Source organism: Sinocyclocheilus grahami, unplaced genomic scaffold, assembly GCF_001515645.1.
Source record: "Sinocyclocheilus grahami isolate Dianchi unplaced genomic scaffold, SAMN03320097.WGS_v1.1 scaffold439.1, whole genome shotgun sequence".
Classification (NCBI taxonomy): domain Eukaryota; kingdom Metazoa; phylum Chordata; class Actinopteri; order Cypriniformes; family Cyprinidae; genus Sinocyclocheilus; species Sinocyclocheilus grahami.
In genome coordinates, this window is record NW_015505618.1 from 737,953 (window position 1) to 754,065 (window position 16,113).

The 16,113-nt window shown below is 38.7% G+C and overlaps 1 protein-coding gene across 3 annotated transcripts in view; it reads right to left on the bottom strand.

Annotated features, from left to right (window-relative positions):
• The window catches only part of LOC107551996 (nuclear receptor subfamily 1 group I member 2), a 49,970-nt gene that overhangs the window by 19,535 nt on the left and 14,322 nt on the right, over positions 1 to 16,113 (bottom strand). For 2 of the 3 annotated variants that reach the window (XM_016233805.1, XM_016233807.1), the window contains exons 1-2: positions 6,804 to 7,223; positions 4,994 to 5,184 (exon numbers count right to left, since the gene is read on the bottom strand). In XM_016233805.1, the coding sequence (XP_016089291.1) occupies positions 4,994 to 5,184; positions 6,804 to 6,812 (200 nt within the window). In that variant the 5' untranslated portion in view covers positions 6,813 to 7,223. Of the gene's footprint in view, positions 1 to 4,993; positions 5,185 to 6,803; positions 7,224 to 16,113 lie in introns of those variants that run through there. The other variant, XM_016233806.1, reaches the window with a different exon arrangement.

Here is a 16,113-nt window from a genome sequence, read left to right on the forward strand (position 1 = left end):
CGGAGCCCAGAACAACATCGCCAGCGGTTTCGCTCGCTGGATCTAGGGGAAAGTGGCCGGCCCTTCGTGTTGGCTCAGCAGCTCCGGGACGCCTGCCGCAAATGGCTGCTGGAAGCGATGCCGAGCAGATCCTCGACCGTGTGGTGCTGGAGCAGTTTATCGGCCGTCTACCGAAGAAGACGTCAGAGTGGGTCCAGTGCCACCGCCCGGCGTCGCTGGACCTGGCCATCCAGTTGGCGGAGGACCAGATGGTGGCAGGCCCAGGAGTCGACGAATCCCTGGCGGCGGGCTCTCTCTCTCTCTCTTCTCCTAATTTTCCCTTTTCCCCCCTTCCTAGGTCCTGTCCGGGAATCAGTCCTCGAGTCCCTCCCCGGGGAAGGGGCGGGCCGCCTCCGGAGTCTGCCGCTGGCCTGAGAGCACCACCCAGGGGGGCAGGGCTAGCCGGGGCGGGATCCACAGCACTTCCCTTTTTCTCTCTCTCTCCACGCCAGTCCCTTGACCCACTTCCTGCCATTAGGGCGGCGGGGAAGTCTGGGCCGGCCTGTTTGCGTTGCGGGGACCCCAGACATTTCATTGACCGGTGCCCGGTGATGGAGGTCGGGGCACTGATCCGGGTCCCGGACGACCCACAGGCTGCCCCGATCAAGCTGGCCTGTACCAAATACCTGTGAGTATTAAGGGGGGTACTTATCTCACTTTGGTGGATTCGGGGTGTAATCAAACCTCAATCCATCAAAGCTTGATTCAGCTCGAGGCATTGGATAGAAGCCGCATGGTTCCGGTGCGGTGTGTGCACGGGGATGTGGTGGAATATCCTCTAATGTCCGTGCTGATTAAATTTCAGGGTCAAAAACATAGTGTGGAGGTCGCAATTAATCCGCACCTCCGGCATCTGCTAATTTTGGGGACGAATTGGCCAGCCTTTAGTCAATTACTGGGTTATTTGTGTGCGGATGTATCTTGTGGAGAGAGAAAGCTGGAGACCGGAGCGGACGTGCAGGTTGGAGAGGCTGAACCGGGACCACGGGATACTGAGGCCGGGGGAACGGAGCCGAATGAGAGGCTAAATCCTCTCTGAACGTGATGATTTCCCCCTGGAGCAGTCCCAGGATGAGTCCCTGAAACGGGCATTTGAACAGGTTCAGACCATCGACGGGCAGCCTCTCCATCCCTTACAGGCCCAGGACAGGCAGAGCCGGCTGTACAACAGGGGGCCCAGGCTGCGTAAATTTGCACCGGGAGAGAAAGTGCTTGTATTGCTCCCTACATCTAGCTCTAAATTACTCGCCAAGTGGCAAGGACCCTTTGAGGTCACACGGTGAATTGGGGATCTTAATTATGAGGTCATTTGGACAGATAGGAGCGGGGCACGTCAGATTTATCACCTCAACCTCCTAAAAAAATGGAGTGAGGCGGAGTCAGTGATGCTAGCGACAGTGGTGAGTGGGGAGGAGGATCTCGGGCCAGAGGTAAATACTAAACGGCAATCTCTAGCTCTGGCTCCAGGGAGCGATCACCTCGCAGCTCGCTGATGTAGCCAAGCTACAGGCAGCGTTTGCGGATGTGTTCTCGCCCCTACCTGGTCAAACGGACCACATACAGCACCACATAGAAACCGAGCCGGGTGTGGTGGTTCGCAGCCGGCAATATCGTTTGCCTGAGTATAAAAAAAGGTGGTTCAGGCGGAATTAGAGGCGATGCTGGAGATGGGAGTAATAGAAGAATCCCATAGTGATTGGGCGAGCCCGATAGTTTTGGTACCCAAAACGGACGGCTCGGTACGATTCTGTGTGGATTATCGCAAGGTTAATCAGGTGTCGAAATTCGATGCATATCCAATGCCGCAGGTTGACGAACTGCTTGATCGGCTGGGTGCAGCTTGTTTTTATTCGACACTGGATTTAACTAAAGGATACTGGCAGATCCCCTTATCACCTCTATCCAAAGAAAAAACAGCCTTCACCACGCAGTTGGTGGATGGTACCAATTCGTTACGCTTCCGTTCGGTTTGTTCGGGGCGCCGGCCACGTTTCAGCGCCTCATGGATACGATTCTTCGGCCGCATGCGACATATGCTGCTGCTTATCTAGATGACATTATTATTTATAGTAACGACTGGCAGCGGCATATGGAGCATGTGTGGGCCGTACTGAGAGCGCTGAGAAGGGCCGGACTGACGGTCAACCCGAAAAAGTGTGCGGTTGGGAGGGTGGAGGTTCGGTATCTGGGCTTCCACTTGGGCCATGGGCAGATGCGTCCCCAAATAAGTAAGACGGCAGCGGTTGCGACCTGCCCGAGACCCAAGACCAAAAAGGAGGTGAGGCAGTTCCTGGGGCTGGCGGGATATTACAGAAGGTTTGTACCTAATTATTCGGACCTCACCAGCCAGCTGACTGACCTTACTAAAAGGGAAGCCCCAGACCCGGTCCAGCGGGCGGAGCTGTGCCAGCAGGCTTTCACCCAGGTATAAAGGCTACTCTGTATGGCGGACCACTTCTGCACTCTCCTGATTTTTCTCTCCCCTTCTTGCTGCAAACGGACGCATCGGAGAGGGAGCTTGGAGCGGTCCTGGCCCAGGAGATAGAGGGTGAGGAACAGCCGGTGCTGTACATCAGTCGTAAGCTCTCTAAGAGAGAGATGATGTACAGTACCATTAAAAAGGAGTGTCTGGCGATCCGGTGGGCGGTTCTCACCCTCCGTTATTATCTCCTGGGGCGGGAGTTCACTCTCTGTTCGGACCACGCGCCCCTGCAGTGGCTCCACCGCATGAAGGATACCAATGCGCGGATCACTCGTTGGTATCTGGCTCTCCAGCCATTTAAGTTCAAGGTGATCCACAGGCCGGGGGCGCAGATGGCCGTGGCAGACTTCCTCTCCAGGAATGGGAGGGGGGCTGCAGGTCGGAGGGCTCCCCGGCCTGAGTCGGGCAGTGGGGGTATGTGGCGAGAGGGGCGTGGTTTAGCAGAGTCTGCAACGGGAGAGAGCGGTCGGAGACGAGCGGTGAGTAAGCAGGTCAAGTGCATGATGACATTCACCTGCTTCTTGTTTCAGTGATTGGCCTGGAGAGATCGTAAAAGGCCTCAGGGGGAACAGAGAGAGAGACAGACTGAGGACTCGTGGGGGAGAGACTGTGGCCTGGGCATAGAGAATCACAGAAGTGCTATATAAGTTTTGTTTGTTTTGCAGCGCCCGAGCGCCTGCTTGTATTCGCAAAATACTACAAATATATTTACATATTTATGTACTTTATAAAAATACCTGCCAATTGTACTTTTAGTATACTATACTTAAAGTCTGCTAAACTAATTTTGTACTTAATGCACTTTAATTGCGAGTAAGTAGTGCTGAAATCCAACTACAGAAGTATATCTGATTGTGCTAAAGTGAAACTATTGCAAGTATACTTTAGGTGCACTTTAAATATCTTGCATTTGAAGACCGACATTATTCAAAGATCATACAATCCTCATCAATAGTGAGATTAAAACACATTTTAAGAAATGTGCATTGTGCACAAGTGATACTCCAAATAAAGTTTAATTACTGTATTATTTTTTTAAATCAGTAAGTCTCGAGCAATATGTCAGTAAATATGGTTATAGATTTGAACTATACTTAGTATGAAATAAATGTACTTTGAATATACTACTTTTTTTTACTAGGGTTAACTAGACTACCACAGAATAGAATAGAATAGAATAAATATAATCGAACAGAATAGAACAGGTCAAATGTTAGATCACATATAATCAGAGGAATGCATTAGGAAGCCATTTTTGGACCCCCTCATTTTAAATATCTGTTTTGTCCCAAGCCCTGGTTAAAGTGTTAGTTCACCCAAAAATGAATTTTGAATGAATCATTATTTACTCACCCTCATGTCTTTTCAAACCTGTATGACATTGTTTTAAAGAGCTAATAAAAATATTTTAAATAGCGTTAAATAAAGTTTGTAGTCAACACAATGAAAGTCGATGGGGTCCAAAATAACACTTCAAAAATATCCTGTGTTCCACAGGAGAAAAAAACATCATTCTGGTTTGCAAAGACATGAGGGTGAATAAATAATTTAAAAATATATAATTTTTGTGTGGGCTACTGATTTAAAACCAGACCCTGCTGTCTATTAATTATAATATCTGTCTGTATATGACAACAATGATCCAAAAGAGCAGCAATGTCAATAGTGGCTAATATTGCTTTCTTAAAAAAGCATTTGGATATTCACATCTTTTGTACATTAACCAGTATAATTCTCATGTTTTTAAAAATGCTGAAAGCACCCTGGGAAACAAGCAATTACCATGTGACTGCAGTTGGACACATACGATGTGTTGTGAAGCGTGTGGGCTGGCCACAAATTCAAATGTGCTACTGTACCTTATAATTACTTTCTTTTTCAAAGGCTGCTTTCAAAAAAATTATGCAAATCACAACAGTCAAAAATTGAATGATGATTTAGCCATTTTTAAAGCTCTGTGTACACCCTAAAGGTCATATTTCACATTTTCAGCTCAGTAAGCGAACCATTTCTCCAAGGTTTGTTATAAAAACTATTGGACACACTCTGCAAATATATTTTAACATACATATCCTTGATGTCCTTTGTCAAGTTTTGTTCCTACACAAAAAGGCTCCTCAAAGGACCTTACAGTCAACAGTTTCTGCATTTGAAAGATTGCATACATCTTAAAGGTTCTTCATGGAACCATCAATGCCAATTATAAAGAACCTTCATTTTTAAGAGTGTACTGGGACAGTTGGCTCAACTGGATCAATTATTAAAAGTACAGTTCATCAAAAAATGACAATTCCGTAATCATTTAGTCATTTACTCCCCCTCTCAGCTTGGACTTTCTGCAAAACATCTCAGTAGAAAGAAAGCCATACAGGTTTGGAAGTACATGAGGGGGAGTAAATAATCCTCAATTACAATTCCTCCACACATCTGTTGAAGGAGGAGCAGCTGGGAAAAATCAGTTTGCTCACTCACCTGAAGAAGCCCTTGCAGCCCTCACAGGTCATGGCGTTAAAGTGGTAGCCTGTGGATTTGTCGCCGCATACTTGACAAATTTTGGGCTCATCATCCTCCTCTGTTTCTTCCTCAGACCCATCACCATGTCCCGAATCGTCCAGGGGAGAATGCTCCTCCAATTCTTTACTCATCCTGAGCTGAAATAAGCACTGCAACAAAAGGCACACATCACTATATCACACATATCCTCTCATTACCACCAATGACGTCTCTGCTAATAATGAGTTCAAGTAGAGATGACTTCATAAATCTGAAAAGCACAAGCTGCTGAGCATCCAAAATTAGGCTGCATTCACTAAACTACTACAGATTAATTTACTATGACTCCAAAGAAGAAATAGGTGGATGGATAATTAATTACCATTAAACATACAGCACTATGACCACAATCACTATCACTTCCTCATACTGTACTGCACTGCTGTTAATACTGGCTCCTGCTTTAATCTTAACCTTTTGCACATCCTCATAATATTTGCACAACTGCAGCATCTGCCTCCGGCACACAATATCTAGAGACATAATATTTGCACTGCCTCAGTACAGAATGGTAATATTTTGAACTGTCTTGGTTGACACATTTAACACGAAGCACCTTTGTGTCCGTTTAGCATTTGTTATACCTTTGCATATTTTATTTTTGTAGCACTTCATATACACTCTTAAAAATAAAGGTGCTTCAAAAGGTTCTTCACATCGATGCCATAGAAGAGCCATTTTTGGTTCCACAAAGAACCATTCAGTCAAAGGTTCTTTAAAGAACCATCTCTTTCTTACCTTTTTGTAATCTGAAGAACCTTCTTTCACCACAAAGAAGCTTTTGTGAAACAGAAAGGTTCTTCAGATGTTAAAGGTCCTTTATGGAACCATTTAGACAAAAAGACTCTTCTATGGCATCGTGAAGCACCTTTATTTTTAAGAGTGAATATATATGTGTAAATGTACTCCACATACACACACACGTACATACATACATATGTGTGTGTGTATATATATATACACACACCCCCTCTAGAGGACAGAATATAATACACACACATACACACATACATACACACACACACACACACACACACAGACTCTTCTATGGCATCGTGAAGCACCTTTATTTTTAAGAGTGAATATATATGTGTAAATGTACTCCACATACACACACACGTACATACATACATATGTGTGTGTGTATATATATATACACACACCCCCTCTAGAGGACAGAATATAATACACACACATACACACATACATACACACACACACACACACACACACACTCACACACACACACATATCAGCATGCATTATTTAAATATATATTTATACTCTATCTGAACTGGTCCTATAAGGAAAACAAGCACAGAAAGCAAGAGAGAGGCTAACTGCAATCATACATAATCTATAAAACAATTCAAAGGCATATCAATACAAATTTTATGAATTCTCTTTAAATTTGAGAGAAGAAATACAGTTATGTTAAATGGTCAGATGATTTTGGGGGAAAAAAATCTAAACAACACAACACAATGAGACAATTTCAGCAGTGTATTAAACTTACCAATATCACATCCATGGTTCACACAAATGACTACATCTAAACTACCTTTACTACTAAGCTGTCTGAAAGCTCCAATAATAAAATCACAGTGAATAAATCATGTATCAATCATCACATAAACATTAGACAGTTATTTATGAGCAGGCTGAATCACTCCCGGCTGTGAATGTAATTGTAAAGCAGAGCAGGGTGTTCAGAGTTCAGGAAACATACCCTTTGCATGATCTGTGTAGCGCAGAAATCTAGAGTGTGTCCTCCAGGGCAAGACCTTTATCCTAAATAAGCTATTGAACGAACACGGCACATACACACACAGCAATGCCAAACAAAGCTGAAATTACATGTTGCCATGGTATCCACGTGGGACCATTAAGCATTGGTCAAGTCAGACTCCCGCTCTAAGCCAAAATATTGAAGTACCTGCAGCATAATAGTCTATACGGTTATTCAGGGTCAGAAGAAGGTTCCTTTATGATTTTTTTTTTCTCCCTGTGCATGAGGGGAAAAACACTTTAAGGGAACAGAATTGATGTCCAATAACAAAAACCACTTATTCCTTCTTCTTCTTCCACTGTATAAAATATATGTTTTTTATCATAATGTATAAAATAGCCATTCATTGTTACAAATGGCTTATTTAATCATTTAAATTTAATTTGAATTATTCTGTTTTTTATTTTAACTACCAAGTCCAATAAATTAACATTTATATTTATTCATTTAGCAGATGATTTTTTCTTAGCAACTTATAATAATAATAATGTTACAAATGTTTCAAATAGCCTAAATTATGTTTTTTTTGCAGTAAATCAGCATATTAGAATGATTTCTGAAGGATCATGTGACACTGAAGACTGGAGTAATGATGCTGAAAATTCAGCTTTGCATGACAGAAGAAAAATTCATTTTAAAATATATCCAAATAGAACATTTTAAATTGCAATAATTTTCACAATATTCCGTTTTTTATTGGACTGTTGATCAAATGAAATAGCACAGAACATCTGACAACATGTTGTGTTGAATAAATACAATTCCTAAAAGAAGTTTCATAAAATAAATTCCCATCTAAAAACAACTAATCTAAAATTTAGATTTGAATGCGGTAACGTAAAAGTGGAGTGAATAACAAAAATAATTCAAATTTTTCAGCACTCAAGGCTATCGTATGGCTTCAGAAGTCTTGCAATATAGCGCAATAAGTTGCACAGGCTACTTAAAAAAGAGCAGCTTCAACATTCTTCTAAATATCTACTTTTATGTTCCATGCAGGTTTATAATGACATGATGTAACACGAGTAAAAAATAACAGCATTTTTCTTTCACTTCAGCTATCATCTGTAAAACTGTAACTATAATTATTAATCCTTCACTAACATCTCATTGGTATTACAGCTTAACTGCCATTCATTCAGCCTTGACTACAGCACCCCAGGGTTCATTTTTAATTGAACCGCACATATATTTGCTTACACACTCTGGTACATGACCAAAGAAAGGCCACTAGACAGAATAGTGACCTATTTTACGGAGACTGGTGCAGATTAAAGTGTTTCAGGACCTTAATGCTGACAGCTGACGCAGATGAACTCTGCAAGGTCAGACCGAGTTCACTCTCTGGGTCCAAAGAGCAATAACCTGCTGGTTAAGTAATGTGCTGTTTTCTGAGAGTGTTGTCCATTGCCTACATACAATCTGAGTACAGGTTTGTCAGAAACGAGAGGAAGCTCTCAAGTGCTGATTTCTCCCTCTACTGCTCCAATTACCCTGCCTCTTATCTGCTCAATCTCTGCATTAGCAACGCCTCTAGCTTTCACTGTTCACTTTCCCTTAACACTGTGGAACCACTACCCTCTGGACTGTTTAGGATTTGCATTGTGAAATTCAATTTTGGAACAACAGCTCAGAAAACCTGCTATTCTTCTCCAAATCCTAAATTCATCAAGGTAATGGGTAACGCAAAGGTACACCTGTCCTACATGTAGTTATTTACTCATTTATGGTCATAGGTATACCCTGGGTTCACCTTTTAGGTCAGTATATACACATTTCTGTGCTTAACTAACAATTAATGAACACATGAAACTGGGATGTTAGTGTACCTTGTCCTCAGCTGTGTAAATACATTTAGCTAATGCTCTATTGAGCCGTCTTCTTACTAGGTCACTGGAAAATATCACACAGTGCACGAACAGCATGCTAATTGTCATAAAAAAATTACATTTGTTGATTTGAATGAATGCTATTTTCTGTATTAAAACAAATTTAGCAACAAACCAATTTTTTTTTTTATCTAAATGCTGTATTTATTTTCAGCTAATACAGTAAGATAACCCTTCATTTCAGGTCAAAACATCTTCATGTGACTGTGAGTCTCTGGCTACATTCACACCTCAGCTGAATGTGGATCAAATCGGATTTTCTGCAGAAATCCAGTATTTTCTGAGGTTGTGCACATGACCTTTTAACTATGAGGTTGAGAAGATGAAAGTTTACATGTGTGTGTGTGTGTGTGTGTATTCAGGGCCATCAAAATATTAGATGAGAAAAAAATTGTAGTAAAAAAATAAAACAACGCCGATATTACAAAATATAACATTAAAAAGTGTATAAATTTATTAATTTTTTTAAAGAAACATTGTCCAGCAACACCAGCAGGTAAAGTTACAACGGGAGTCCGCATCTCTCTGGCCTCCCCTGAGCCCTTTGAGTTTTAACAGACCCCTAAGTTTGATACGGGTAATTGAGAATGAATGGGGGAAAGGCACGTGAGAGGAGGCAATGTATCGCGATATGATTGGATATGACTGGTTATGTTCGGCTGTGATTGGTCCAGGCAATAAATCCCGCTCTTGTATTCATGCGCTTTCGTGGATCTGAATGAACAATATAATGGCAGAAGACTAACTGAAAAAAGGAAGTAAACAACTCATAAACTTAGATATAACCACTTTGTTACATCAAAATAAGACTTGAAATGGCACGAAAACATGATCTGTGAGAGTTTTTAGTGAGTAATCAGCTTGGTGAAATTTAGGCCTAAATCTCTGTGTCCGTGACCAATATTTACTGAGCCTTGATGACTGATGATCCGAAAAATTCAAAAATAGTTACAAGTTAACTATTAAAAAGAACAGCTGAACATATATAAGTTCACAAATAAAACATGTTGTTTAAATTGTTACTGCCTTGAGTTATTATTTTGGAATAAAAGTACAATGCTTAAAAACACTAACTTGATGAGATTCATATGGCTTTAATAAATAGAATATTGATTGCATTAATATGAAAATATTAAATAGATTTTTTTTTCTTACTTTCTGTAAGTAACGTTTATTTAACCAAGAAAATGACGTGACTGGGACATGAATTTACATTTGATCAAAAAAAATGTTCCTCCTCATTTCAGAAGACCACTCTACCACTGATATATATATATCATATCATATCATATCATATCATATATATATTGCAAAAAGTATTGAGACACCCCCTTCTAAAGAACAGGTTTGACTATAGAAATTCCCATACAAATCTTAATGTTTAAACGTATAATGATATTCTAGGGAAGTGTGTGCTTCTAATTTTATAGCAACATTTTCAACAGGACCCTTTTCTTTTCTAACATGACAATGCCTCTGTGTATAACTAAGGCAAGGTTCAAAAAGAAATGATTGATTCAGTCAGTGTGGAAGAACTTGACTGGTCTGCAGAAAGCCAAGTCCTAATCCCAGCATATATATACACACTGTAAGAAACTGTCTGTGAAATTCACAGTAATTAACTGGCAGCAAGTGACAAGTAACTAACTGTAGAAAAGAATTACAGTAATTTACTGGCAGCTAGTGACAAGTAACTTACTGTAGAAGAAATAACCATATTTTCGCTGTTTTCATTTACAGTAGCAACCATGTAACTGTAAAGTAAAACTCACTAATTTGAAAGTGCAACCTTTTTTTTTTGCTTATTACACAGGACAGTGTAGCGATTGGTGGGGAATGTGATCGGCAAAGGACCTTAAGCCAGGAATCAAACACGGGTTGCCAGAGAACACATACACATACACACACACACACACACACACACACACACTCACACACACACACATATCAGCATGCATTATTTAAATATATATTTATACTCTATCTGAACTGGTCCTATAAGGAAAACAAGCACAGAAAGCAAGAGAGAGGCTAACTGCAATCATACATAATCTATAAAACAATTCAAAGGCATATCAATACAAATTTTATGAATTCTCTTTAAATTTGAGAGAAGAAATACAGTTATGTTAAATGGTCAGATGATTTTGGGGGGAAAAAATCTAAACAACACAACACAATGAGACAATTTCAGCAGTGTATTAAACTTACCAATATCACATCCATGGTTCACACAAATGACTACATCTAAACTACCTTTACTACTAAGCTGTCTGAAAGCTCCAATAATAAAATCACAGTGAATAAATCATGTATCAATCATCACATAAACATTAGACAGTTATTTATGAGCAGGCTGAATCACTCCCGGCTGTGAATGTAATTGTAAAGCAGAGCAGGGTGTTCAGAGTTCAGGAAACATACCCTTTGCATGATCTGTGTAGCGCAGAAATCTAGAGTGTGTCCTCCAGGGCAAGACCTTTATCCTAAATAAGCTATTGAACGAACACGGCACATACACACACAGCAATGCCAAACAAAGCTGAAATTACATGTTGCCATGGTATCCACGTGGGACCATTAAGCATTGGTCAAGTCAGACTCCCGCTCTAAGCCAAAATATTGAAGTACCTGCAGCATAATAGTCTATACGGTTATTCAGGGTCAGAAGAAGGTTCCTTTATGATTTTTTTTTTCTCCCTGTGCATGAGGGGAAAAACACTTTAAGGGAACAGAATTGATGTCCAATAACAAAAACCACTTATTCCTTCTTCTTCTTCCACTGTATAAAATATATGTTTTTTATCATAATGTATAAAATAGCCATTCATTGTTACAAATGGCTTATTTAATCATTTAAATTTAATTTGAATTATTCTGTTTTTTATTTTAACTACCAAGTCCAATAAATTAACATTTATATTTATTCATTTAGCAGATGATTTTTTCTTAGCAACTTATAATAATAATAATGTTACAAATGTTTCAAATAGCCTAAATTATGTTTTTTTTTTGCAGTAAATCATCATATTAGAATGATTTCTGAAGGATCATGTGACACTGAAGACTGGAGTAATGATGCTGAAAATTCAGCTTTGCATGACAGAAGAAAAATTCATTTTAAAATATATCCAAATAGAACATTTTAAATTGCAATAATTTTCACAATATTCCGTTTTTTATTGGATTGTTGATCAAATGAAATAGCACAGAACATCTGACAACATGTTGTGTTGAATAAATACAATTCCTAAAAGAAGTTTCATAAAATAAATTCCCATCTAAAAACAACTAATCTAAAATTTAGATTTGAATGCGGTAACGTAAAAGTGGAGTGAATAACAAAAATAATTCAAATTTTTCAGCACTCAAGGCTATCGTATGGCTTCAGAAGTCTTGCAATATAGCGCAATAAGTTGCACAGGCTACTTAAAAAAGAGCAGCTTCAACATTCTTCTAAATATCTACTTTTATGTTCCATGCAGGTTTATAATGACATGATGTAACACGAGTAAAAAATAACAGCATTTTTCTTTCACTTCAGCTATCATCTGTAAAACTGTAAAAAGAAAAATTCATTTTAAAATATATCCAAATAGAACATTTTAAATTGCAATAATTTTCACAATATTCCGTTTTTTATTGGACTGTTGATCAAATGAAATAGCACAGAACATCTGACAACATGTTGTGTTGAATAAATACAATTCCTAAAAGAAGTTTCATAAAATAAATTCCCATCTAAAAACAACTAATCTAAAATTTAGATTTGAATGCGGTAACGTAAAAGTGGAGTGAATAACAAAAATAATTCAAATTTTTCAGCACTCAAGGCTATCGTATGGCTTCAGAAGTCTTGCAATATAGCGCAATAAGTTGCACAGGCTACTTAAAAAAGAGCAGCTTCAACATTCTTCTAAATATCTACTTTTATGTTCCATGCAGGTTTATAATGACATGATGTAACACGAGTAAAAAATAACAGCATTTTTCTTTCACTTCAGCTATCATCTGTAAAACTGTAACTATAATTATTAATCCTTCACTAACATCTCATTGGTATTACAGCTTAACTGCCATTCATTCAGCCTTGACTACAGCACCCCAGGGTTCATTTTTAATTGAACCGCACATATATTTGCTTACACACTCTGGTACATGACCAAAGAAAGGCCACTAGACAGAATAGTGACCTATTTTACGGAGACTGGTGCAGATTAAAGTGTTTCAGGACCTTAATGCTGACAGCTGACGCAGATGAACTCTGCAAGGTCAGACCGAGTTCACTCTCTGGGTCCAAAGAGCAATAACCTGCTGGTTAAGTAATGTGCTGTTTTCTGAGAGTGTTGTCCATTGCCTACATACAATCTGAGTACAGGTTTGTCAGAAACGAGAGGAAGCTCTCAAGTGCTGATTTCTCCCTCTACTGCTCCAATTACCCTGCCTCTTATCTGCTCAATCTCTGCATTAGCAACGCCTCTAGCTTTCACTGTTCACTTTCCCTTAACACTGTGGAACCACTACCCTCTGGACTGTTTAGGATTTGCATTGTGAAATTCAATTTTGGAACAACAGCTCAGAAAACCTGCTATTCTTCTCCAAATCCTAAATTCATCAAGGTAATGGGTAACGCAAAGGTACACCTGTCCTACATGTAGTTATTTACTCATTTATGGTCATAGGTATACCCTGGGTTCACCTTTTAGGTCAGTATATACACATTTCTGTGCTTAACTAACAATTAATGAACACATGAAACTGGGATGTTAGTGTACCTTGTCCTCAGCTGTGTAAATACATTTAGCTAATGCTCTATTGAGCCGTCTTCTTACTAGGTCACTGGAAAATATCACACAGTGCACGAACAGCATGCTAATTGTCATAAAAAAATTACATTTGTTGATTTGAATGAATGCTATTTTCTGTATTAAAACAAATTTAGCAACAAACCAATTTTTTTTTTTATCTAAATGCTGTATTTATTTTCAGCTAATACAGTAAGATAACCCTTCATTTCAGGTCAAAACATCTTCATGTGACTGTGAGTCTCTGGCTACATTCACACCTCAGCTGAATGTGGATCAAATCGGATTTTCTGCAGAAATCCAGTATTTTCTGAGGTTGTGCACATGACCTTTTAACTATGAGGTTGAGAAGATGAAAGTTTACATGTGTGTGTGTGTGTGTGTGTATTCAGGGCCATCAAAATATTAGATGAGAAAAAAATTGTAGTAAAAAAATAAAACAACGCCGATATTACAAAATATAACATTAAAAAGTGTATAAATTTATTAATTTTTTTAAAGAAACATTGTCCAGCAACACCAGCAGGTAAAGTTACAACGGGAGTCCGCATCTCTCTGGCCTCCCCTGAGCCCTTTGAGTTTTAACAGACCCCTAAGTTTGATACGGGTAATTGAGAATGAATGGGGGAAAGGCACGTGAGAGGAGGCAATGTATCGCGATATGATTGGATATGACTGGTTATGTTCGGCTGTGATTGGTCCAGGCAATAAATCCCGCTCTTGTATTCATGCGCTTTCGTGGATCTGAATGAACAATATAATGGCAGAAGACTAACTGAAAAAAGGAAGTAAACAACTCATAAACTTAGATATAACCACTTTGTTACATCAAAATAAGACTTGAAATGGCACGAAAACATGATCTGTGAGAGTTTTTAGTGAGTAATCAGCTTGGTGAAATTTAGGCCTAAATCTCTGTGTCCGTGACCAATATTTACTGAGCCTTGATGACTGATGATCCGAAAAATTCAAAAATAGTTACAAGTTAACTATTAAAAAGAACAGCTGAACATATATAAGTTCACAAATAAAACATGTTGTTTAAATTGTTACTGCCTTGAGTTATTATTTTGGAATAAAAGTACAATGCTTAAAAACACTAACTTGATGAGATTCATATGGCTTTAATAAATAGAATATTGATTGCATTAATATGAAAATATTAAATAGATTTTTTTTTCTTACTTTCTGTAAGTAACGTTTATTTAACCAAGAAAATGACGTGACTGGGACATGAATTTACATTTGATCAAAAAAAATGTTCCTCCTCATTTCAGAAGACCACTCTACCACTGATATATATATATCATATCATATCATATCATATCATATCATATCATATATATATTGCAAAAAGTATTGAGACACCCCCTTCTAAAGAACAGGTTTGACTATAGAAATTCCCATACAAATCTTAATGTTTAAACGTATAATGATATTCTAGGGAAGTGTGTGCTTCTAATTTTATAGCAACATTTTCAACAGGACCCTTTTCTTTTCTAACATGACAATGCCTCTGTGTATAACTAAGGCAAGGTTCAAAAAGAAATGATTGATTCAGTCAGTGTGGAAGAACTTGACTGGTCTGCAGAAAGCCAAGTCCTAATCCCAGCATATATATACACACTGTAAGAAACTGTCTGTGAAATTCACAGTAATTAACTGGCAGCAAGTGACAAGTAACTAACTGTAGAAAAGAATTACAGTAATTTACTGGCAGCTAGTGACAAGTAACTTACTGTAGAAGAAATAACCATATTTTCGCTGTTTTCATTTACAGTAGCAACCATGTAACTGTAAAGTAAAACTCACTAATTTGAAAGTGCAACCTTTTTTTTTTGCTTATTACACAGGACAGTGTAGCGATTGGTGGGGAATGTGATCGGCAAAGGACCTTAAGCCAGGAATCAAACACGGGTTGCCAGAGACACAGTTGCACTATATGTCAGTGCACTAACCACTAGACTATCGGTACTGACAGGTTCCATTGCTGTTTAGTTATATTGGTTCAGCCCAAATAAAAAAATTTATAAAAATGAATATGAAATAAATAATGCATGTTGCATGATTTAAATATAAATATCCATTTATCAACAGTCACAGTTAACTGCTCAACAAGCTTCATTAATCATTCTTCACTTATTGCTAGATGTGTTGAAAACAATAAAATCTTGATGACCTTCTGGTCACTTTTTCTTTTTTAAATTTTTATTAAAGAATACATTTGCTTCCTGTATTCTCTATTCAAACCTAAAATGTAATTGAATTACAGTGAGGTCAAATTAAATGCAGTCATTGGCTGGAAACCCAGCTGCCAGTGTAGGCTACTATGTTTTCCTTCTCTATACCAGTACCTGGGTTTCAGAAAACCCTAGTGTATGGCAGTACGGTGAAATCGCGTTCTGGGGAATTTATGATTATGATACTGAAGTTAAAATAATATGATAATAATTAAAAGTTTGTATGAAACAGTATAATGGGCTGTTTTTGTACAGGTAAAATAACTGGAAGCGAAAGACACCAGAAGCCAAACACATTCAAGTTACAAATAGTCGC